The sequence below is a fragment of the Leishmania donovani genome, chromosome 30 (genome assembly GCF_000227135.1).
Source record: "Leishmania donovani BPK282A1 complete genome, chromosome 30".
NCBI lineage: Eukaryota > Euglenozoa > Kinetoplastea > Trypanosomatida > Trypanosomatidae > Leishmania > Leishmania donovani.
In genome coordinates, this window is record NC_018257.1 from 441,651 (window position 1) to 466,090 (window position 24,440).

Consider the following 24,440-nt stretch of genomic DNA (forward strand, 5'->3'; position numbering starts at 1 on the left):
GAGAGGTTTCACCTGAGTTTGGTCCTCTGGCACCACCTCATCTCCTGCAGTTTCCTCAACGACGCAGGTGCGGATGCCGATCGCTCGTCCCACCACTCCCTCTGTCGTAGCCTATAGGTGGATGCCTTGAGACCCGCTTCAGGCATAGCACCGCTTGCCGCGAGCATCTGTCCTCTTCGGTGTCCGCGTCTCTGCTCTTCTCTTCCCCTCTGTCGGACGTCTCATTCTCACTCCCCTCCTCCGCGGCCGCCCCGACCCTCGATGAAGCATATCTATGAGTGCCCGCATACTGGCAGGTGGCTGCTTCACGATCCTCTGCGCTATCGGGGGTGCCATCACAAGCCGTGCCCAAGCCGCCGCCCCCTCTTCTCTCCTCTCCACGCACGCGAAAGGGGAGGGGGTGGGGGCGCCTCATCCTTTGCCGTCTTTTTCGGTTTCTGCCCTTGCTGGCACAAACGCGTGCACCTTCACTCAAGCCTCCCTACCCCCACAGATACAGACACATACACATACCAACACCCACATGAAGCGCCACGACAGCAGCGGCGACGCCAGCGCGAGCCTGCCGCCTCTGTCGCCGTTGCCGGCGCCTGTGCAAGAAGTCGACCACGCGCACGACGGCAGCCGGACGAGCAGCAGCAGCACTCCTGCTTCTCACCACACACTTGAAAAGAGAGAGGCTACCGGCTGCGGCGGTACTCGGCATAGCTCCCCCGGTGGCGGCAAGAAGGCCGGCGACGATGGCGTAGACGGGACCGAGAACGACAGCTACACGAGTTACTACGAGTACGACAGCGGCTATGACGAGGAGAATAGTAGTTTCGCTGACAGCGACAACTGCCGTGGCAGCGGCAGCGTGGATGACGACCGATCCTCGACTGCGGCTTCTCTGCTACCGCAGGAGGATCTCTTGCGATTTCTCAGCTACACACTTGCCGGGGCCGCGCTGGAGGATCACCGACTCATGGCAATGGAAGCGTTCCGCCACATCCTTGTGCTTGGCACGAACCAGGGAGCCGTCGCAGTCGTCGAGCCGTCCTCCGGAAAACTCAAGGAGGTGTACACGAACCATCACGAGCCGATCTGCGATGTGGACTGCACCATCAACGAGCTCTACATAGCGGCATGCGACAAGGCCGGGCATGTCACGATTCAAAGCCGCCGTGATGTGAAGGACGTGTGGATGGCGGAGCTGAACGGTCCGATCGAGTCTGTCGCCCTGCACCCGCTGTACCACAAGATGGACAGCTGTCCGATGGTGTGCGGCGGGTCGACCAAGGTACTCCTGCTCACCAAAGGTGTGCTGTGGAGCAACAGTCGGCGCGTCAGAACTCTGCAGGAGGGACGGGGGCGCATTCACAAGGTCCGCTGGTGCCACACGGCCGCGATCGACGTTGTCGCGTGGCTATCTGATGCGGAGATAACCCTCTACAACATGAAGAGCGGGGCCGTGGCGCGCCGCATTTCTTTGCCCGACCTCACAGCACAGAACGCCTTGTACCCACCGACGCTACGATGGGAGCAGAATTTGTCGAGGGACCCGACCGCAGCTGCCACTTCGACAGCCACGTTGCTGTGCGGATGGGGCGACGTAGTGCAAGAGGTCCGGCTGCACGCCGACCCTCACGCGCGTCGACTGAGCGGCGGGGGCCTTTTTGGTGTCGATCGGTCGCCTCGCTCCACCTTGTTGCAAGGCGGATGGCGAGGCACGTCCTCGTCGTCGTTTCCGCTGCGCGCGTCATCCGGCAGTGCTGCTCTGGCACCATCGCCATCGCTAACCACCGCGGCTGATGCGGCTGGGCGGTCACCGTGCGTTGTAGAGCTGCGCACGTCAAAGCCACTACGACCGAGCAGTACCTTGTTCCCTTACCGAGTCTGCGGCATTGCTCCCTATGGACCGCAGCGGTACGTGGTGCTGGCAGGCATCGTCGAGGGCGACACGGAGGGGGTGCTGAAGGACTTGGAGGTGCGCGTGGTGGACCGCAACTCCTTGACCGATGTTTACCGTGGTCGCATGCCCATCCGCTTCATCCATCCATTGCAGCTTCACCTCACCTATCTCGAGCTTCTGCCGTCGCTCGCTGCGAAGCCGGCGTCTGCGGCGTCGCCGCCCCAGCTCGCCTTGCCAGCGGACCCGTTGGCACCGTCTCCCATGACGCAGTACTTCATCCTCTCCGTCGACACAATCGTGAAGGCGGTGCCGTCCGACGTTGATGACCACGTCGAGTTCCTGCTGCGCACAAGTCAGTTTGAGCGCGCCTACCGGTACGCCGCGGCACATGCGCGTCAGCTGCGGCGGCACGTCCTGGAGCACGTGGGACAGCAGTGGCTCATGCATCTCTTTCACAACCGTAGCACGGAGGAGGGGGCGCTGCTGAAGATTCTCGAGTTGCTCCCGGAGCTGATTCCACGTGACAACAGCGCTGCGTGGGAGCAGTGGATCTACCGCCTCGACACATGTGGTGAGTCGTGGCGGCTCATCGCGCTCCTGCCAGCCAGCACGGGTGCTTCCGCCGAGTACAGGGTGGCCAGCACGCCGGACATGCAGGAGGAGCAGGACGCGTATGCCGAGCACGCTGACGCCGCGGCCCGGTCCCTCCCTCGCCCAGTCGCCACCCTGCAGACGCCGATTCAGCGGGAGTACTACGATCTGGTGCTGCTGCGCTGCCTCCGCCACGACCCGAGCCTCTTCTTTGCCGCGTTACACAAGTTTCACACGCTCTTCAGCGTGCCTGTCGTACTCAAGGCGACGGAGGTGGTGTACCGAGAGCAGTGCGCCGCCGCCGCCTGGTGGGAGGGCGACGACAGTGACGAGGAGAAGAACGATAACGGAGACCAGCATGGACAAACAAGAAATACGACGGCGTCTAACGCGAGCCCTACACTCAGCACCGCCTCCGCTGACCAAAGTGGCGTGCCGTCGGTGGCACCAGCTTCTCCTCCACCGACTACTCCGCAAGGCACTTTGGAGGAGACGAGCGCCTCAAGGGCAGTCTCGCATCCATCTCCGGTGACCACGGCAGGTGCCGGCGCTACGTCTGCCCCGTCGATGAGCCGAACATCGCGGTGGTCATTGGTGGCCAGCTACGGCTTCCTTCTCCGATGCGCACGCCGGCACGAAGAGGCGCTGCAAGTGCTACTGCACTTGCCTGCCTCTCCACGCAGCGACCGTGAAGTGTTTGGCCTCATCCGTGACCAGCAGCTTTTCCACAAGGCGCGCGAGCTGCTTCCCGAATTGCTGCACAGAAGGGAAGACGCTACCTTGCAGCTGCTCATGGAGCACGTGGTAGGAGCGTCAGGCCGTAACGGCGTAACAGACGGCGGTGACGCGGCCCTGGCCTTCCAAGTTGTCGTCGCAGAAACTGATGGCACCGCTCCATCTTCGCCGTCGCTGGATGCGCTGCAGTACGGCTCTGCACAGGACCCACTCTGCACCGAGTCCGTCATCAGCCGCCTCGAGAAGAGCGATCGACTGCACCTGCTGCGCTATCTAAACCTCGTCCAAAAGCGTTACCCGGAGGTGTTTGCTCAAGCAGCGAAGCAGCATGCCCAGCTGGTGGCGACGCTTTACATCGACTACGACCGCCCGTCTCTGCTCCCGTTTCTCAAGCAGATGTCCATGTACGTGGAGCGCATTCGTGAGTTGCATGCGCTCTGCCACAAACACCACTTCCTCGAAGAGGAGATCTTTCTTCTGTTTCGCATGGGCCGCGAGGACGAGGCGCTGCGCATCCTTGTAGAAAAGATGCACGACCTCCGACGCGCCTTGAAGTTTGTCGTCTCCGTCCCCGACCTCGAGGAGCAGGCGGCGCTGTTCACGCGACTCGTCGACTACACCGTGGCGTACAACGCGAGCCTGCCAACGTGCAGCCTCGACAGCGCAAAGGGCGCCACGGCCGGGTCTGGAGTTCGGATGCGCTACGTGATGCACCACACAAAACCAAACGAAACGTACGCGTCGATCGCGGAGCAGTACCATGTCGCTCTGGAGGACGTGTGCAAGGTGAATGGCGTGGCAAGCACGTCCGGCGGCGCTGTCTCGCCACCACCGTCTGCCGCTGTGGAGGCCTCGAAGAGGCGCACGAGTTGCAGCTCACCCTTGGAGGGCCAAGGAGAAGCGCAGCGGCGCGCATCCTGCGATGCGGACGCCGCGAACGACCTGCCGACTCCACCGCCACAGTGCGTGGTGCCGCTCAATCTCTTCGGCGACTTCCTCAGGGCCCTTGCAGAACCGCAGTTCATGGAGCATCCCGCGTTGGATGTGCGACTCGTTCTGCCGAGGCTTCCGAGCCGTGAGCCCATCCTGCACGCCGGGCCCAGCATTGCTGCCATCGCACACACCATGGCAGAGGAGATTGCGTTTTTCTCCACCGTGTGCATGGTTGGCGAGAACGACTTGATGGGCTACTATGGGCAGCTGCTGAAGCGACGCACGGCGGCCATCGCGATGGGTCGACCTCGCCACCCCGTCGAGAGCGGCACCGCCACCATGAACGAGGCTGCTACGACGGCCAGGCATGCGGCTGCGAAATCGGCAGAGGGCTCAGCGGCGGTGCACCGATGCGCAGCTTGCCGCCAGCTGCTTGCGCAGCGGGTGGTCGTCTTTGCGTGCCAGCACATGTACCACCCGGCCTGTGTCCTGCAGTACCTGAGGAAGTCACCGACGGACGCCTTCACCGGCGGAGGAGGTGCGACCTTTGGTGGCCGCGCTGGGGGCGCCGTCCCCGTGATGCGCGACGGCGCGGCACTAGCGTTGCCTGTAACATCCACTGCGGCGGCATGGGCAGAGACGATGGAGGGGGAGCTCCGCAAACTGCCGGTTTACTGCCGCGCGTGCCGTCAACACTCGGGCGAGCAGAGTTGAACCCGTCCCCCCTGTGCGCCCTATCGGTATTGTGAAGCGCACACGCACAGGTACAGAGAGAGAGCTGTGGCCTCACGCTCGCCTTTGTAGTGGCCGATTCGGTCGTGACAAGACGGCACCAATGCGCGTGAAGAGGGAAGAAGGGAAGGCCACCTTGAAAAACGGCATCATCGACGGCGTGACCGCTCGCTGATCCGCGGCGGGCAAACCAGAAAAGGACGAACACGCCCGTGCACATGCCGCGTCTTCTGTAGCCCAGCGCGCATGCGCTGACTCTGATGCAATGGGCTTGCAATACTGACAGGCTGAAGTAAGCCGCAGAGGCAGAGCGATGTGTATGCGTTCCCTCCTTTCCCTTTGCTTTTTCCGCCAAGTACTGCGCACCTGCGCACCTGCGGTTCTAATCGTCGCTACGTCAGCTCCTGCCTCACCCCCCCCCCTCCCGCCCTCTCCTCCTCTCTCCTCTCGATCTCTCCTAACCATGCTCAACGGTTGCAAGGATACCTGGTACGCCTGCGTGTGTGTGTGTGTGCACTGTGCAGACTGAGCCGCTGCCCGACGGTAGGTTTCACCCAACGAAAAAGACAAAACAGACAGAACACTACACGGCCGTGAAGCTGCGAAACAAAAATAAATAAAGAATCGGTAACGAAGAGGGCGCTGCGCACCATCGTTGGCAGCCGTCATCATGCGCCGTAGCGTCATTCGTACGCGCAAGGAGTTCCTCGAGCGCAAGCAGCACGAGCGCGTCCATGAGGCGATCCACGCACGCAAGGAGCAATTCCGCAGTGCGGTGGAGACGGCCACCCCGCTGCCTGGGCACCTCAAGAAGGACGCGCTGGCGCTGAAGAAGTTCACTGAACTCGATGACGCGCAAACCCGCAACCTGACGACGACGGTGGATGACGAATACGCCAACGCCGGCCAGGAGGACCCGCACGTGCTCGTCACGACGTCCCGCAACGCGTCGCAGAAGCTGCTGGAGTTTGCGAAGGAGGTGCGGCTCATCGTGCCGAATGCCGTGCGCATGAATCGCGGTAACCTCAGTGTGCATCAGCTCATGGACGCGGCCCGGAAGGAGAACTACACAGATGTGTTGGTGCTGCAGGAGTCGCAGGGTGTACCGGATAGTTTGACTGTCTCTCACCTCCCCCTAGGCCCCACCGTGACCTTCACCATTCACAACCTTGTAGCACGCCACGACATTGAGGGCGTGGGCACCATGTCAGAGCAGTATCCGCATCTCATCTTCGAGAACTTCTCCACTAAGCTCGGTATCCGCATAAAGGACGTGCTGCGCTACCTCTTCCCCGTGCCCAAGGCGGACGCATCCCGCGTGCTGACCTTTGACAACGAGAACGACTTTATTAGCTTCCGTCACCACACCTTCAAGAAGGAAAAAGGCAAGAAGCAGGTGGAGCTGACGGAGGTGGGGCCGCGGTTTGAACTGACCCCGTACCGCATCGTGCTTGGCACACTCGAGATGGACGATGCAGAGACGGAATGGGTGCTGCAGCCGTACATGAACACCGCGAAGAAGCGCCGGCTCTTGTAGGCGGGGCACCCTGCAGGTGCGTCATGATGATGATGGTCGCATTTAGGTGGCACGGCGGGAGCGGTGAGGGTGGGCGGGAGATGCTGCATGTGCCGTCTTCTTTCCATTCCGCCGATAATACGCTTATCTGCTTGTGTGGACGCTTCTGGGATTTATTGCTGCTGCGGTGATGGCCGAGCTGCCGCTGCGTAAGTTGCCTCGGACATCGTGTGCGTGTTCTCTCTGTCAGTCTCTCTATGCGTCATCTCTTGAGCCCGTCTGCACGCGCGCGAGGCGGGGGAGAGGCGCAGCGCACACGCTCGGGAGTGACGATGTCACCACCGTTTCCGGCCTTGTCGCGCTCTTGGTAACTTCCTCTTTCGTCAGCTCCCTCCTTGTAATTCATGCCTGCTTCCGGAAAGCGGTGTTCTGCGTGCCTACATGCGTGTGCGCGTATATGTGCGTGCCTGCCTATGTGTTTGCATCCTTTGGTCTGGTGATAGCTGATCTTCGTTGTACTTTCTTACGCCTCCTTCTCTAACAAACAAACAAACAAACGAAGCCTCGCTTAACACTTCCACTCGCTTGGACGGGTAACGACTGTGCGCGCCTCTTCGTCCTTTCCTTTCTCGCTATCTCTGTGTCTCTTGTGACCTCTTCTCTCCTACATCGGCAGCTGCGCTTCCGCGGCGTCGGACCGCTTCACTTGAAGCCTTCTAATCCTCCCGAACATCACCTCCTCCGCCGACTCTCCCGCTCGGCGCACTCGCACCTCCTCTGTGTAGAAGGAGCTCGATCCGCGATCAGGTTTCCCGTAACCAAGGCGCAACGCACACGTGGCCACTGCGCGAGCTCAAGCGTGCGCGGCACGGAGGGGAAGTGTCGGGTGGTGGTGGTGGTGGGTGTGGAGGAGCAGGATAGATGTCGGCTGTCGAAAAACGGCTAGAAGAACGCTGCGGATGTGCGAGTGGGATGGAGGGAGTGTGTGCTGTGCGGTAGAGCACGACGGAGAGGAGGAGGAGGAGGAGAGGGGGCGGCGAGAGACGCGTGCCGGACATAAGAAGAAATACCTTCTCATTAAGAAAACGCAGCCACATGACACGGAAAACGAAGCGATGCACTTCTAAAAAGGCCTCGCTCGGCGATGGATCACCACCTACACGTGCGCCGTTTTGGCACACTTGCACGCGCACTTTACACCCGTGTCATGTCCCGGGGCGCGGTTATCGTGGGAAGGAGCAACTGCGTGGTGATGCATGTGTGAGGTACGAACACGGATGCCCCCCCTCCCCCGGGGGGGGGGAGCAGCCCCGTTCCTGTCTGCTTTTCTCGCTGAAGATGCGCACTTGCGCAGAGAGAGAAGTGCAGAAAACAGTTAGAGAGGCTCACCGCTGATCCCGTGCACCTCACTCCCCTCCATCATGCTGCCCCATCATGCCTGCACACACACGGACGTGCAAGCACTCGCGTGTGTATGGCTCTCTGCACGACCTGCCGTTACACTCCTTCTCGATTCTCTTTCTTTTTTTTTTGTGGTTACATTCGCTCCATCTCGATCTCCTCCGCTCGCCGAATCAGAGGTAACACCCTCCTCTCTCTGTGCGGTGGGCGCATTGTACAGCACTCCCTCATGTACATACCGGGCACCCATCTCCTCCCCCTTCGCCACCGCCGCGCATGTCCTCGGAGACTCCTCGCGCCAGCACCCACGATGTCTTCTGCGCTGCGCTGCAGAGGCTCGGCGGCGCACATATTTTTTCTCAGAACTTAATACAGAGGACAGCGGTGGCACCGCTGTCGCCGCGTAGCCAAAATGGCAATGGGGTGAGTGCCGTCATCGCAGAATCCGCGGCGCCGAGTGACGCCGGTACGAACCAGCTGCCAGACCCTGGCATCGACGCGGATGCCAAGCCGGTCGACAAGTCATGCTGCCGAGGCAAACAGCCATGTGAGTGCACTGACACCGCACCCGTGAAGGCGATGGCCACTCTTTATGACCCACCGGCGCGATGTGAGGGAGTCGTGGCGGCGCAGGATGCGCAAAGACGCTTGCATCATCTGCGGTTTTTAGGTGGGCGTTTTTCCCTTGCCGATGGCGCGAATGCATCAGAGTCGCAGCAGACGAGCGGGTATGCGTCCACGGCGACCAACAACGCGCACGTCAACGACGGCTGCAGCAGCACCTGGGAGTTGAAGGCGAGCTACTTTCAAGCGATGAAGGAAACGCTCACCGCCGTTATGGGGCGTCGACTGCGCTCTCAGCTGCTCGGCGACGACGGCACAGCCGACACCGGCACAGTTCTGCGTGCCCCTGTGCCACGCGGCGCCACGGGAGCATCGACCATGACGACGTCGGCTCGACAAGCGGCGCTCCGTAGAAGGATGGAGGCCTTCACGAGTGCCGTGGCACATCAGGAGTCGATCCTGGATGACGTTGCGGCGGCATGCCGGGCACACCTGCACACAGTCGGAGGTGCCACAGCGGTCCCAGCCCCCTGCTTTTTCTTTGCTGCTCTTCCCCAGATCTCAATGCGGCAATGGGCCGGCTCGCACCTCTACAAACAGTGGCTCGTGCGCTGCGAGACTCCGCGTGCTTCACTGCCGTCAACGGCGACAAGACCAAAAAAGGTCGGCCTTCATGGGGCACCGATGCTGCCGTCGCCCTCCGCCCCGCGAGCTCCGGCAACGACGCTTGTGCTGCCGCTGGATGTAGAGGCGGAGTTGCGCAAGTACTGGAAGCTGCATGACGAGGCCGCAGCGCGCGCGCGACTGGAGGCGTTGCGTTGCAACGACGCCCAGGCGTTCGCTGAGCACGTCAGCTTGCTGAAGGTGTCTGCGCTTCTCGAAATCATGGAGAGGACGGAGGGCTTTATGCACCGCATCGGGCTACGGCTTCAGTCCCATGCCACTCAGGCCGCCGCAAACCGTGGTGGTGATGGCGCGTGCGCTGTGTCTACGACGCGCGCAGCACCTGCAGCCCTTGCTGAGCCGGGTATCGCCGACCGCCCAGGGGGCGCAGCAGGATGCCACGGCAGCGAGTACGAGCGCTTCCGTTCCTACGTGGCATCCACCAAGAATGAGTTCAAGCTCATGCACCGCGTGGATGTGTTTGTGGCGGCCCAGCCGGCCGGCCTGGACGCGACGCTGCTTCCTCACCAGATGGATGGCCTGCGCTTTCTGGCGTCCCTTGACGCCAACCACATCAACGGCATCCTGGCGGACGAAATGGGCGTGGGCAAGACGATTCAGACGCTCGCTTTTCTCCTCTACCTGAAAAACAGACGGGGCGAGACTGGCGAGGGCAGCGGCGGCAGAGTGGCGCCGCTGCGAGTGGGTTCGCGGCTCCCGCATCTGGTCCTTGCCCCGCTCTCTGTCGTCCGAGAGTGGCGGGAGGCATGCGAGCAGTTTGTGCCGAGTACTCTTCACGTTGCCATGTACCAGGAGCTGGCCGACCCCGTCCACGAAGCTGCGGCTTACGACCTTGTCCTTCTTCCGGCCCATGCTATCCGCTACGTTGGCGCGGAGGCAGCGCGCATTCGGTGGCACTATATCGTCGTGGACGAGGCTCACAAGGCGCTGGCGAACCTGAGCACCATCACGGCGCAGCGCATCTTGGGCCTCCCGTGCTTGCGCCGCCTGGTGCTGACTGGGACGCCGCTCAGCAGCGACCTGCAGGAGCTCTGGTCGCTGCTGCACTTTCTGAATCCGGAGGTGTTTACCGACAATGACGCGTTTGAGGAGGTCTTTCGACGGCCTTTTCGCGTGTACGAGGCGCATGAGATGGAGCTGACAGAGGAGGAGCGCGGTCTGCTAATACTGCGACTGCATCAGGTTCTGCGGCCGTTTCTGCTGCGCCGCACAAAGGCGGACGTCGATTCGACTCTTCGGATGACGCTCCATCACATGTGGTGCCCGCTGAGTGCGATGCAGCAGCGCTTGCTGTGCATGCTGCGCGAGCAGCGGCGAATGCCCACGGTTCTCGGTATGGCGGGAGGCTACAGCGGTAAAAGTAGCAGCAGTAGCGAGGCGGACAATGAGGAGGAGACCGCAGGCGCCGCTGACGAGGCGGCGCACACGAGCACGTTTCCAGCGGCGGAGATAGGGACTGGCGAGTCCTCTGGCTGCACCCAACACACTGCTTCTGCAGCATTCGCGGCAGAAGCTCTGCACGGCGAGTTCTCTCCAGACCTCGACACTCTCCAGGCGCGCAATGAGACGGCCACGACCCGTGATCGGCTCGCCGAGCTCGTCTGGCGGCATCTGCCCGCCCTGGCGAGCACTGAGTCCAGCGACATCTTGCGCTGCGCAGTGCAGCAGGACAGAGCCCTCGGGCTCACCAGCGCCGGCGTCTCAGAATCGTCCGCGCGGCTTCTGTGCAACCATGCCTTTTTGCTGCCCTTCTTTTCACAGGTCCTTCATCGGCATGGCCTCGATGAGGTAACGCAGGAGGGGTGCAGCGACGCGGACGCGGCCGCTGCACGAACCTCGGAAAGCAGCGTTGTCGGTGGCGAGGCCGCGGAAGGTTGTGGCGCTGCCGGTCTCACCCTTGCGTGCAGCGGTAAGTTCCTTGTCCTGCATCTGCTACTCTCGCGCCTGTACGTGGCGCAGCGCAAGGTGGTGCTCTTCACGCACTGGCTCAATTGTGTGGACCTGCTCGTCGACTATCTGCACAGCCGCGGCTGGGCCGACCACGCGGAGGTGCTCACAGGCGGCAGCAGCGAGGCCGAGCGTCTGACGAGCGTGCGGCGCTTCCGCGAGGACCCGGCGTGTCTCTTCTTCCTTCTCTCCATCAAGGCTGGCGGGTGCGGGATCAACCTGCAAGCTGCGCACATGGTGGTCCTAGTGGACCGTGACTACACGGCAACCAACGAGGATCAAGCACTAGCACGCGTCTACCGCATTGGCCAGCGGCACACCGTGCGGGCCGTATACCTCGCCACCACCGACGCCAGCGAGCAGCGTGTCGCCCAGCGGGCAGCGGCGAAGAACAAACCGCGGCAGGCCATCATCAACGATGGTGTCTATCAAGTGACGACGGCGAGCGAAGCAGAGCGAGTAGGCGAGACGGGCGAGACTGTGACAGCGGCGACATTCGCAGATTCTCCTTCACATGCTCACAATGAACTGGATACCTCCGAGCTGTGGCGGTCGATCCCTGGCGCCACCACGCCACCATCGCCCACTACTGCGACGCAGGAGGCGCGAAGGCCCGAGTGTGATGGCACGGCCTACGGCGCTGCCGGGCCCGCGCCGTTTTCCCTGCCGCCACCGGAGGCGTTCTGGGCGGCTCTCTCTCGCCTTGTTGAATCGATGGATGAGCTGGTTCTCACCGAGGAGGATCAGGCGGCAGCAACGGTGCGCAGTGCCAAAGAGGAGGGGCGTAGCATGGACTGTACTCCCGCTAACAGCGCCGCTGCGCGGCTCCTTGCAACTCGGCCGCCACAGAGCACTGCAGAGCTGCACCTGCGCCTGCAAGGGGGAAAGCCCGAGATGTTCTCGGGCCCTCAGCGCGAGCGTGGCGTGGCCCCGTCGCTGAGCGGCACCGCGGCGGACGACGCGTACTTGGGGGCATGGAAGCATGGCGCGGAAGCCCCGACCGCCGGGGACCGCACGAGACCCCACACGCCTAGCGAACCTCAGGCAGCCGCCCTCGCCGCGACGCCGCAGTCAACGCCTCTGTCCGCCCCTGTTACAGATCCTCTGCGAAACAGTGCCTTGTTTTGGTTGGAGTTCAGCCATCTTCTTCGCATCGCCGGGCGCGGCCCTTATCTCCTTTCCGACTCCCTCCGTGCCGCCGTCACTAACGACGCCAGGAAGAGCGACCCAGAGGAGCGTGTGCGGCGTCGGCAGCGGCGCGATCGTCGCGTCGCTAAGCGTCTGCGGCTCGCAAGCGTCGACGTGCCTGACGACTTCCGCGAGGCTTGCTGGGCGAAGGAGGGCATCGACGACAATGCCGAGGTAGCGGAGCGCTACTTGCGCTTCCTCGATGCAAACGCCGGCAAGCGACGGCAGCGAAGGCGAAAGGATGCGGGCTGAGAGCGCCGCCGAGCGCGGCGTTGTGTTACACAGTCTTCGATGCACCGGTGCGCCTGCGTTTGCCAGTAGCGGTGACTCGCTCTGGCCGTGCCGTTTCGGTCTCCGGGGTGTTCTGTAGCGGGGTTCTTCCTTGGGTTCTCCCCGTGCCGTAAACGGCACCTATCCCTGTCCTGCTTTAGCGGACTGCATGCTCCCTGCTCTATCACGCGCCCGACACACGGGTGCCGGGGCGTGCGCGTGTGCACGCTTATCCTTTCCGTGATCTGCTATGAAAACAGAAACCGCCCATAGAAAACGAAGAGATTTGTCTTTTATGTGTGCGCGGATAGCTTCACGTCGTCGACGGTGTGCGTCCCTGGGCCTCTCTCGCGTGGTGCGTCGTCAGCCATGCAGGAACGAAGCGGGAACGAGGCGGGGGTTTTGAGGAGGCGCTGCGCCTTTGTGTGCCGGCACGCGCCACATCCACGAAGGCGAAAGCACGAGAGCGTGTGGTGGCAGGCACTGGGTAAAGCGTTCCTCTAAGACACGCACGCCATCGCGGCGCCCTGCGCGGGCACAGCAATGAAACCTCCCCAGCGCCGTTTCTCGAGTCTCATTCCCATGATGGCAACCGACATCCGTTTCCCCCTTCGCCCCTATGCGGTGCTGCGCGCACGTGAATAGTGGCCGGCATGAACGGGGCGTACGCGTTTGGGTGCACGTTGCCATTCTACTGAGGATCGTCCGCCTGAATCCTACCCCCTCGCCTCTTCCTCCTCTTCTTCCTCTCTCCTCTCGCGCCCTTCCCCTTCGCCAGTCCCACACCTTGTGCGATCGGCGACGAGTGGCCGACACGAAAAGGATTACAACAAAGCAAGGAGGTGAAAGGACTGCGTCTCTGCCTCTCTTTCTGACGCGCCCTTCTTCCTCTTCCTATCGCGCACGCGACGAGGGGCGGTGGAGGACTGCTCAAGCACCCTCTGCCTCCGCTGCGTTCTCCGCTGCACACACACACACACACACACACACACACACACACACGGGAGCGCTTCAGCCCAAATCTCCAGTAGAGCGAAACACGCGCAGACCAACGTCAAACAGGAAAGGAAAGGGAGCGCAGACAGTGCATAGCCTTCACGGCGACGGTTATGAGTGGTTACCATCGCCGTCACAGAGCACAAGCGAAAAGCAACCATAGAACACGGAGGGAGGCACAGAGGCGGTGCCTAGGCACGCGCGCACCGACAGCGCACGAAGGGGGACGCATGTGTGCGTGTGTGTGTGTTTGCGCGTGCGGTGCTGCGTTTCTCCATCGACTTCAGCAGTACCTTTCGACCTTAGACGACTTACTCCCTGCAGCGTCCCTCTGCCTCTCTCTCGCGTATGCCTCCCAGGCGAGGCCGGGCCCCGGTGCACAACCGAAACGACGAGACGCAGCGTCTTCCTGGTGACGCGGCACTACCGTCGCTGGCGGCCGCGTCTGCACGTCGTCCACACCACCTCGTCTCTCGTCTCTATCCCCCGTGGGGCAGTGGTGCACATGGGATTGCCCTTCGCACGAGTGGAGTGACTCCCAACATCCCCACCATCGCCAGCAAGGACGAGCCACCGGCCTCTGCCGCGACCGCTCCTGTGACGGTGGAGAACAGGACCCTGGGTGCGGAAACGCACGGCACTGCATCCGTCCATCCTGGCCGAGGGCGCGCTGGACTTTCCACTCGTGTCAGCGGAAGCGTCAGAAGAAAGGCGGGATCAGCGAGGAGGACCGCACCAAGTCGAAGGGCCGGCGGTCGTCTCCCTCCAGCGGCACACAAGCGACCCCGATCGACATCGACTGCCTCCTTCGCGGCGCCTGTTGAGGTGGAGGAGAAGGTCGCAGGCAGCAGTGACGACGCCGAGGCCGGCGACGATAGTGGCGTGGAAGCCGTTCACACCGGCAGTGATGGAGAGCGACCCGCAGAGACAGCGTCGTGCACCAGCGAGATGCCACCGGCAGTCATGCAGCTTTCCTCCTCGTCTTCGTCCTCCCCGTCCCTATCTCCGTCACCGATGGTGACCGAACGCAAAGTACTGAAAGGCGGCGACGGCGGTGGAGGCGATGCGGCGAGGCGCACCGGCTTCACTTCATGTGGGGCGATTACACCTGCTGAAGTCGCGTCCCATGCCACTGAATGCCACAGCCACCGCCTTCCTCAGGTGCAGGTCCCTTCGTCATCGGCGAGGGCGCCGGCCACCGTCGAAGAGGTTGCTGTTTCTCCCGTGAGGCTCAGCGACACGGTTACGCCGCAGAAGCCGCCGCAGCACTACGCCGCCTCCACGGCAGACAGCAAGGTGCTCTTTGCCGAGGACGAAGACGAGGAGGGAGAGGATGAGGGGCGGCAGCCGTGGCGTCCCAACCACCTCCGCGCGGCCAGCGGTGACCCGCAGCGGCCGGCGCGTGCTGAGGAGGTGGAGCATGTGCTTGGAGAGCTGTCGGAATGCTCGTCGATCACCTCTGCTCGTCCGCAAGCACCGCGACGCTCTTCGGATACGAGCGGCAGCCACGACGACCGTGTGCCACACCCCAGATGCGCTCCGACGGAGAGCGACAAGGAAGTGCGGTGTGGGCCGCTTGACGTGAAGTACACCGACAACACCGCCGCCAGAGGCGCCAAAGCCGTACTCGGCGGCGAGGATGATAAGGCGAGGCGGCAAACGTGCGCCGCGTGCACGACGCCGTCCTTAAAGCCCGCTTGTCCAGACTTGAGCGAGGGCAGCGTCACTCCGGTGCTCGAGGGTCACACATGGGGCGCGGCAAGCGCGTCCGCGACGTTTACGGAAACGCTCGCAGTGCAAGACTTGTCTCTCCTCCCCGGCGAGAGCGGGGGTGGTGCCACCCTTGACGTTGGCGGTGTCGCGAACGGCGGCGGCTATGTGTACACGCCATTGCTGTCTTCGTCCACAGGTCAGCGCACGCCGTACTCGGCGATCGCGAACGAGGGGGCGTCTGCTCGGCTGCGTGGCGACACACTTGGGGTGACAGCGCCAGAGGAAGTGCTGTTGGGCGAAGGACTTATATCCCCACCAGTAAAGCGGACCACGGCTACTCCACAGCAAGTGACCCACGGTGTGGAAGTGGCGGCAGAGGACGGCACTGAGACCCGTTCCGGAGCCGGAGAAACCGGAGCTGGGCCGTCTCGAGCTCACGGGAAGGCCTTGGCCATGGATGGCTCGAGCTCATCAACGACGTTCTTGCCTACCCTGTCTTCCGCTACGCTGTGCGCTGTGACCGGTGGCGGCGAGGCGAGCGGCTTCGGACAGAACATGAATACGCCCCCATCACACTCCTCGGCGGACGGCGCCGTCTCAATGACGGACGAACAGCCGCCGCCGCCGCCGCCGCCGCGCGTACCTATAACCCCGTCATCACCGTCGCTTCCCCCTAGCTCTCTCCCCTCTACGCTTGACGACGGACTCTGGAAGGAGAGTGCAAAGTCCGCGCAGGCGGACGTGGTGGACACCGATGCCGTGACCCCAGGCCGCTGTACCCCAAACGGGCAGGACGCCAGTGGTGACGCTCCTGCTCCCCTTGCTCCGTCGGTCGCTGTTGCACAGCACGAGACGGTGCCGATCGACCCATTCCTGAGCACACCGCCACAGTTCAAGGGAGAATCTCCTGTGGTTGAAAAGGACGCCAGCGGCGGCGGCGCGCGCGTGCGTCGTTCTCCAGAGCGCTCAGGCTGCGAAGATGCCGGAAAAGGTGACCACTCGCCTGCTGTGTTTGGCTTTTTGACTCGCACTCCGCCCCGGTCGGCGAAGAAGTCTGCGATGGGTTTAACATCCACGATTACCGGCGCGGACGTGGACATGCGGGTTTTGAGGGTTGGCACGCAGGTGGAGGGCCGCTGGGGACGACAGTGGTTTCCGGCGGTGATCAGCGAAGCCCCGCGGAACGGCTTTGTGCAGGTTGAGTGGGAGGAAGACGGCTCACGACTCCACTTGCGACTTCGCGAGGTGCGACTGTTGCCTGGCGCTGCAGCTGCGAAGAGGGCAGGCGCCGTGCCCGCGATCCATGAGGCCGATAGGTGTGCTGCTTCAGTAGGTGGTGGGGCTGCTGCGACGGAAGGCGCGCATGGCGTGCTGACTGCGACCCAACTTGTGGCACTCATGGAAGAGGAGGACGCCCAGGACAGCCGATACCAGCCGGAGCCGCCGCACGTCCGTCCCTCCGCTTCACACAGGGAGACATCGCCGCCCATGACGACATCTGTGGGCAAGCAAGTGGATAGGAGCGGTGGGGAAGGCGGTGAGGGGGCCGAGGAGGATGTGGTGGTGCGCCCGCTTGGTGTTAGCCGCGCGTGTGGGAGGGCTGGACGTGGTGTATATGCTGTGAACGCGGACGGTGACGCTCACCCGGATCGCGCAAGCAGCGCGGCGTCCTCCGCTGGCGCCGCCACCACCCGTTCGCCGTCGCGCTCTCCTGTGCCGACGTACGCGGCACCCGGTGTGCCGCCGTGCGAGGTGCACCCCTCGTCCCTCTGTATCTTTCTCCCACAAACGGTGCGGCGCGACCTCCTGCAGGGCGAGGGCCCTCCGCCTGCATCGGCCTTTTCTTCTTCGTCTTTTCGCTACCACGCGGCCCCGGCGACAGAGCTGCAGCGGCGCACCGAGCTTCAGCGTATCTTGCACTTCTTGACCAGCGCCGGGACGATCGTGATCGACTCCGTGGCACAGGCGGACAACATGGCCGCCCAGCTCGGCGACAGTGGAGACGTGAAGGGAACCTCCTTCACCAGCCACTTGTCCTCGCTGGCTGCGGGCCAGCTCCACAGCGCCGACTCGTCGCCGATGCAGGGAGAAAAGACGACGAAGGCGGTTGCCGGAAGTGGCGGAAAGCGGGGGACAGTGGGGCGCGCGTCACTGCCTCGCCGGAGCATGGCGTCTGCCGTCGCTGCTGCTTCCCATGCACAGCGTTCGGCACCGAGGTACTTCGTCTTTCTCGTTTCTTCTGCGACTGCTCTTGTGGGTGGCAGCGCGGAGGCGTCTGAGAAGCTGGACCAGCTGCAGGATGTGTTGCCCGTGGTGTGCTTGGCGCATGCATTGGGCGTCTCAGCGATTCACGCCTCGTGGCTGTGGGGCATTGCCCCCGGCACCGCGCGAGTGAAGCTGCCCACGCCGGCGGACCAAGTCGAGCTGTTGCCGAGCGCTGCCCCGGAGACATGGGGTGCGTGGAAGGCCACTCGCGCTGGCGCTCCATCGACGAAGGCGGCGCCACTACCGCTGCGCTTCGCACCGCTTGCAGTGAAGGACCGCTGGCTCAGCGCCAAAAACGTTGCCTTTGTCGCGCGGGATGACCGAATGGAGATGTGGCTCAACGCCGCCGGGGCGACCGTCACGGCAGAGTTGGCGCCGTCGCTGCCCTCTCACGTCGCTCGCCAGAGCTTGCCACGGGGCAGCAGCCGACCGTCAGCTTCCGTTGCGGGTGCTCTGCTTGGGCGCAGCCCCGGCAGCGCACTTCCGCGGTGCCATTCCGAGTCCCCTTCACGCTCACTGCCGCTCAAGCAGCTGCGCGCGGAGCAGACGCCGGACTTCGTCTACGTACCCGATGATGTGACCGTGCCGCTGGACTTGGATCGTTTGGGCAGCGTCCCAGTGCTCCAAGTCTCGTGGCTGGCTGAAGGCATCGAGCAGCATTACCGCCATTGCTGCAACCCAACCTCGTCAGCGGAGCCGGTGCTGCCAAAACCGCCGTCGCTGACCTCCGTGTGGCGGACAATTCTTCATGCGAAGCCTCCGAAGGGAAGCCACACAAGACGTTCCAACACGCCATCCCAGCCAGACCGTGCGCAATCTTCTCCGTCATCTCCGTCGCCGAGGCCGGCGGTGAACGATGAGGAGAAGCGCAGCGTCTCAGAAGGCGCGCGTAGCCGCAAGGCAGCCGCAGCGTCTACCCTCGGGAACGAGAGGGACCGCCTGAGTCACCACGGCAGTGACGTGGTGCATCCGGCGTCGGTGCCCCCGCTTGCAAACGACAGGAGCGAGAGTGGTGATGGTGTGGCTCCATCTGCCTTCCCGCCAAGCGCGAAGGGCGGCGACATGGATGAAGGTGTCGGTGACACTGTTGGCGCGCTAAGGGGGAGCCTCAACGAGGAGGAGGACGCGCTGACGATGCGCATCAGCGGCGGTGATGCGCAGGAGCCGCTTCCGCGTGAGGCGGAGGATTTTGTCAGCGCAAGGGGGCCCGAAGGCGCTGCTGCGGAGCGTGGCAGCGCAGAAGCGGAGAAGGATGTCATGCTAAGGCTGGCCGGTGCCACCGGAGCGACTGCGGAAGCTCTGTCAGATGCAGTGGTCTCTACTGAGCCCTCTGCGTGCACCTTTCATCCGGCCATCGTCATTGGGGAGGACTATTACTTCACGCTGTCCGCGCCACAACCTCCACCTCCTCCATCGTTGTCCCCGCATGGCCCGTCACACCCCCACGTCCCCCCTCCTGCGCTGCCGACGGCGACAATTGTGCTGGGCCAAGTCGTGGACTTGCAAGTTGTCGCGCCGCCGTCGCCGCTGCTGCGCCAGCACCTCTGTACGGACGGCGCCGCTTCATCGTTGACCTTCTCACAACCGCAGTGTCGGTGCCGCGTGACGCTGCAGCTGTACGAGCCCAAGTACATCTCCATGCATATTGACCCCCGCTCTGGAGAGGTGGTGCACCAGACCACTGTTTATCTTGTCCGGCGCTGGGCCACTGTCCCGGGCACGTCGCTGCTCTTCGACACACCCGTATACGTGATCACCACGGCCGCACGGTCGCACGTCTACTTTTTGGAAGAGGTAGAGGACGAGGTGACGGCGCGAGGCGTGAGCGATGGCGCGCACCAATCCCGTCTGCGGCAGCAGTCGGTCTGCGGCGCCGTCTCGACGCCGCCGGCCTCAGACTTATTCCATGGTGCGGCCAGGGCGACGACGGACGGCACCCTCTCTCCGCATTTCCATGGTCGGCGCTCCCTGTCGAAGGTAGCCATGACATCTTCATCGCCAGTTCCGACGTGCCCGATAACCAGGGGGTGTCCCCCGACACCGCCGGCACCGTTCTCTCTCACTCAGAGCGTCGCGAACGGGCGCCCTCGCCGAGACGCACTTGCTCCGTCGAGGACATCTGAGGGAGCGGCGCGGGACGGTAGCGGTGGCGGCGTTGACGAGCGACGACGTCCCGATTGAGCTTTACACGCGGCCAAGACGATGCAGATAACCCCCAGGGGCGATGCTTAGAGATCGCCGGAGAGAGAGGTGTCAGCGCGCAGAGGGCGATCGGCGGGCGGAGCGCGAGCGCGTCAGAGCGGCGAGCCAGTGCGGCTGCCTCCAAATCCCCCGAGGTTGACACGAATAACGGTGCTCGACAGGAATGAGCAAGTATCGCTACCTCCGACCTTCGATCTGGCGGTGCTGGACCTGTTAACCGCCGTCGACGGCACGCCTTCCTCGGTGAAGGCTCGCCCAGCACGGCAGTCGCGGCAGCAATAGGTGTTACTGGGCAAACTACCCTCGGCCTCCGCACGCCTTCTCGCCGAGCTGTCACCTACACCTCGGTGGCAATACAGAGGCGCTTCGCCCCAACAGCCACATCTCCTCCTCTTCACGCAGCGCGCTTTAACTCTCCAAGGGTCATTCAGGGTGCCGGTCACTTGCGCCAGGGAGCGATGACGGCCTTTTCTCGTGCCGGCACCGTTCTTCTTTGTTGCTGGTGTTGATTCACCACTGGAATGTCGTTCTCGCCGCGGCTTTCGAGGCCCTCTTCCATCCGTGTCGTGTACTGACACGACCGCGCGTGCGTTGCGCTGCCGCTTCAATGCGCCTTTGGCATCGCCCTTTTTGTCACCAGTCCTCCTTGACGTGATTACGCTTGTCCTAATACGTTGGGGTAATACCCTCCTGCCCTCCCTTCCTCATCCTTCCTCGGAAACCTCTTCTCTGTCTTCCCTCTATCTCGCATGCTGTGTTACGTGCTGTGCCTCTCGCCTCGGTATTCCGGCACAACACCGCCACATGCATGTGCTCGTGCGCCGGTGTGCGACCTCGACGATAACTTGTCGGTCTCTCCAGCTTCCGGCAAAGCGGTGCGCCCGTCGCCCACGGACACACATGCATACATGCGTACATGCAGACCGATAGACACACCACGAAGATGGGACCGGAGACCATACTGGCGGTCGACGATGTCTCCTTCCAATACCCCAACGCACCTGCCGCTTCGTTGAGGCAGGTGAGCGTTACGGCCTATCGCGGAGATCGAATTCTCGTGATCGGGCACAACGGGAGCGGCAAGTCGACACTGCTGTCTCTTCTCGCAGGCCGGCGAAAACCGCAATCAGGGCGTGTGCGCGTGCTCGGACGCGATCCGTTTGACGACACCAGTGTAGCTCAGCACATCTCCATGATTGGTGCACCATGGCCACCCGAGGCGGTGTTCGGCAACACTGTGGACCGCGTGGCCTCGCCGGCGCCGGTACCAGAGCGAAAGGCGAGTATCGCCGACGCGCTGCACCTACGCCTCTCCCGCTTCTTGGAGAAGATGAGCTGGGGCGAAAGGAGACGGGTTCAGATCCTTTATGGCATGCTCTACCCCGCCACCTTGTACCTCCTCGACGAGTGCAGCACCGACATCGACGTTGCAGAGCGGCGCACTGTGCTGGAACTGGTACGGCAGGAGTGCGAGGCGAAGGACGGGTGCTGCGTGTATGCGACCCACATTCTCGACGGAATTGAAGGCTGGGCCACCCACCTGCTGCTCATGGAGGGGGGCCGTGTGGTGGACTTCAAGGCGGTGGAAAAGCTCACCATGCCCTTGGAGGACTACGCGCTCCAGTTCATGAGCAAGCGCGCCCACGCTGCTCGCGGCTTCGACGCCGTGGCGGCGCCGTCGCTGTCGCAGGGGAGTTCTGCGGCCATTTCAACGACGTTGTCAGCTTGCCCAACGACATCTTCAGCCGCCTACCCAACCCCTTCGACAGCCGACGCGCCGGTCACGTATTGGCCACGAGGGCACGCGGACGAGAAGCGAAGCGAAATCGTCATCAACTGTGCGCAGCTGAACTATAAGGATGTGTTTAAGAACTTGTCGTTTCAGGTGTTCCGCGGCGAGCGGGTGCTGCTGTGCGGCGGTAACGGCACTGGCAAGTCCACCTTGCTGAACATGCTTGGCGGAAAGCAGTTCTTTGACAACCGCCACGGCTCTCTCTCCGTGCTTGGTAAGCGGTGCTACGATGACATGCTGCTGAACGCTCTTGTCAGCTACGGCGGCGATTGGTGGACTGCCGTGCCCGGTGGGGAGGTGCACGTGCGCGAAATGCTCCAGCTTCGGACCTCTCGTGCCGAGCGCTTGCGTGAGATGCTGGCCGTGGACATAGACTGGGATGTGCGACACATCAGCGCTGGAGAGCAGAAGCGTGTGCAACTGCTCTTGCACTTGCTGGATGAAAAGCCCGTCGTGCTGCTTGATGAGGCGACCACCGACCTGGACGTTTATCAGCGCCACAGCCTCCTGCAGTTCCTCTACGAAGAGAGCGTGCAGCGCGGGGTGACAGTCGTCTACTCGACGCACATTTTCGGGGGTCTAGAGGGCTGGGCCAACGCTGTGGTACTACTGGACCGGACCATGCGCGGCGTTCATGCGGTGTGGCGCGCCTCTGAAGGGCAGCCCATCTCACTGCAGCGCGTCGTCGATGCAATCGTTGCTCTTAAGGCGCGAGAAGCCTTTTGAGCAGTAGCCTTCCTCACTACTGACAACACACTCGCGCACAAACACACGCGTGCGCACAATCCGTTCATCCTCTGGCCGCAATCGTGGGGGCCGTCACGGCTGCTGTAGCCACACCTGCAACATGCAGCCACCCCCCTGCCCCCTTTAAGGCTGGGGGAATCGGCTGAACAAAAAACAAAACGGAGAGTGGCCCAAGAAGAGGCACACATTCGTACAGAAGCATGGCCGGGGGGGGGGGCAGCCAGAGGTGATGCCACTGCTGGTGCGCCTTGTGGTGCGGCTACCCGTCCTTGGCCGCCTTGCGCATAAAATTATTGCGTGTCTTTTGATCGGCGTAGTGCTCGCGTGTGCTGTAGTGGGTGGCTGGCGATGCTTCACACGACCCGGAACGCCGACAAGGACATTAATGCTCCCCTTCCCCACCCTACATGGGGCGGCTTCCTCATGCTCTCTCTCTTTCACCCTTTTCCTTTTCATGTCGTCACGCATTTGCTTGCTCGCCGTGCCTCTTGGCCGAGTAGCCCACCCGATTCACCAGTGCGTGAGGGAGAAGCGGGGGCACGGTACCTGTGCTTTCTTTGAGAACAAGCGAGCAGGGCAGGGTGAGGAGAGGAGGGCGCGGTGACCAGATCACCCGAGGCAGAGCAGACTGACATCATCGTGTATCGGAGACTCTGACCTGCATCGATCCGTGTTTTTGCGTTTGCCCTTCATCGGGACCCCTCCGCCTCTCCCTCCCTGACACCCACCTCCGCCCACTCACACAACAATGCCCAGCAGCTTTGCGGCACAGCAGCAGGGGAGCTGCAATCCACACCAGAACCCGGTACGGTCGCACAAGGGCGGCTATCTTCGTTGCCCATTCAACATCAGCTCCAGCTATGCGGAGCTTGCCGAGCGGCGAGTGCGCGAGGACCTGACGCGCGGCCGCAGCAGCGGCCGCAGCGGAGCCGCCGTAGCGGACAAGGATGGGGTGATGGCGTTTTCCTCCACAGGACCGCAGTTGGACAGCGACGGCATCGACGGCGACTTCGCTGGGCGCCCGTGGAGTCGTGCCGGTGTAGGGGCAAACAGGTTGTCTGGAAAAGAAAAGCGAACGCAGCAAGAGCAGGCGGAGCTCATCTACGGCCGCGGCACACTCGCTGGGGATGACGGCGTCGTGGCGGCTACTGGGGCGGTATCCGTAACGAGCGATCTGTCTCGGGAGAACATGTTTGCCGTCGATGTGCGCGACCGTGCGGCGCTGCAGAAGGTCGTGCCGCGCGCGGTGCGCGAAAAGGTGAAGCGGCGCAAGCTCGAGGATTTTAAGAAGGAGCGTCTATCCCCAGGCAATCACCACCGTCACGGGTGTGCTCCGTTGCACACGGATCGCGCCGCAGATGAGGAGGCGGGAGAGGAAGATGGCGTGGAAAGTCGTTCTGAAGATCACATGGCGGTGCCCCCTCCCGAGTGTACACGCTTTTCATTGCCGGCAGCTGGCCCTTCCAGAAATGGTGTGCCACCGTTTCCCCACTCTGCAGGCAGTAAGGACCATTCTAGCGGCGGGAGCAGCAGTGCCAACGCTCGCGCCGAGCGGTTGCCAGGCAGCGGTCCGTCCGATGCGTCAGCTCAGCGCCCGCCTCTCCGAGAGCCCACACCAGCTCCCGCATCGGCAAAACCGAACTGCCCAAAGAACCGCATGCAGATGTTGGACGGCTTGCGTGCCTCTGCGCTCATGGGCAAGAAGGGCCGACGATAGGCCTCGTGAAAGGGGCCGCACGCTGGATCTGTGCGCGTCGGATAGGAAACACTGTTAAGCAAAAACAAAATACACCCGCATGCGCAAGACCCCGGCGCCCGCGCCAAGTCTGAACGGCGAGAGAAGAGGGGCCATCGAATGTCGAAAGCAAAGCCAGGCAAGGCGGAAAGTGACGAGGGCGATGCAGACGTTGTTGCCAGGGTGCCTCTCGTGGTGGCTGCGCGGCTGGGAAGCGGTGGCCACCGTGATCTTCACGCTTCTCTTGTGTGTGCTTATCTTCTTCCTCTCCCGTGCAGCCCCTCTAGGGTGTGCACCTCTCCTCGAGCGATCGCGGCCCTCCGCAGCCTGTGCGTTCCCCACACGTGCTCTCTTTCGCGGGCCTCTTTCGCCGTGTGGTATCCCATGAGTGATTCGAATCTTCTCCCGCTGCCCTCGTCTTCCCTCTTCCGCCCCACATCTGTGCTGTCGCCAACACCACTTCCCACACACGACTCAAGCTTGCACGCTTTGGTGTCTCTTAGGGCCGCGCCTGGTGCCCACTGCCGCACGGTCTCCT

General features: G+C 62.9%; 6 protein-coding genes across 6 annotated transcripts; all 6 read left to right on the forward strand.

Moving 5' to 3' along the window:
- Positions 1-523: 523 nt before the first annotated feature.
- Positions 524-4,864, forward strand: LDBPK_301350 (vacuolar assembly protein vps41, putative; the record flags this gene model as incomplete). Its single annotated transcript, XM_003862800.1, has 1 exon — positions 524-4,864. One exon carries the CDS (start codon positions 524-526, stop codon positions 4,862-4,864), a length of 4,341 nt encoding a protein of 1,446 aa, XP_003862848.1.
- A 688-nt stretch (positions 4,865-5,552) lies between these two features.
- LDBPK_301360 (U3 small nuclear ribonucloprotein (snRNP), putative) lies at positions 5,553-6,419 on the forward strand (the record flags this gene model as incomplete). The annotated part of the gene is made up of 1 exon (XM_003862801.1): positions 5,553-6,419. One exon carries the CDS (start codon positions 5,553-5,555, stop codon positions 6,417-6,419), a length of 867 nt encoding a protein of 288 aa, XP_003862849.1.
- Positions 6,420-8,741: 2,322 nt separating this feature from the next.
- LDBPK_301370 (hypothetical protein, unknown function) lies at positions 8,742-12,434 on the forward strand (the record flags this gene model as incomplete). Its single annotated transcript, XM_003862802.1, has 1 exon — positions 8,742-12,434. The coding sequence occupies one exon, from the start codon at positions 8,742-8,744 to the stop codon at positions 12,432-12,434; it is 3,693 nt and encodes a 1,230-aa protein (XP_003862850.1).
- A 2,028-nt stretch (positions 12,435-14,462) lies between these two features.
- LDBPK_301380 (hypothetical protein, conserved) lies at positions 14,463-19,607 on the forward strand (the record flags this gene model as incomplete). Its single annotated transcript, XM_003862803.1, has 1 exon — positions 14,463-19,607. The coding sequence occupies one exon, from the start codon at positions 14,463-14,465 to the stop codon at positions 19,605-19,607; it is 5,145 nt and encodes a 1,714-aa protein (XP_003862851.1).
- A 1,213-nt stretch (positions 19,608-20,820) lies between these two features.
- Positions 20,821-22,146, forward strand: LDBPK_301390 (ATP-binding cassette protein subfamily H, member 3, putative; the record flags this gene model as incomplete). The annotated part of the gene is made up of 1 exon (XM_003862804.1): positions 20,821-22,146. One exon carries the CDS (start codon positions 20,821-20,823, stop codon positions 22,144-22,146), a length of 1,326 nt encoding a protein of 441 aa, XP_003862852.1.
- Positions 22,147-22,915: 769 nt separating this feature from the next.
- LDBPK_301400 (hypothetical protein, conserved) lies at positions 22,916-23,884 on the forward strand (the record flags this gene model as incomplete). Its single annotated transcript, XM_003862805.1, has 1 exon — positions 22,916-23,884. One exon carries the CDS (start codon positions 22,916-22,918, stop codon positions 23,882-23,884), a length of 969 nt encoding a protein of 322 aa, XP_003862853.1.
- Positions 23,885-24,440: the final 556 nt, after the last annotated feature.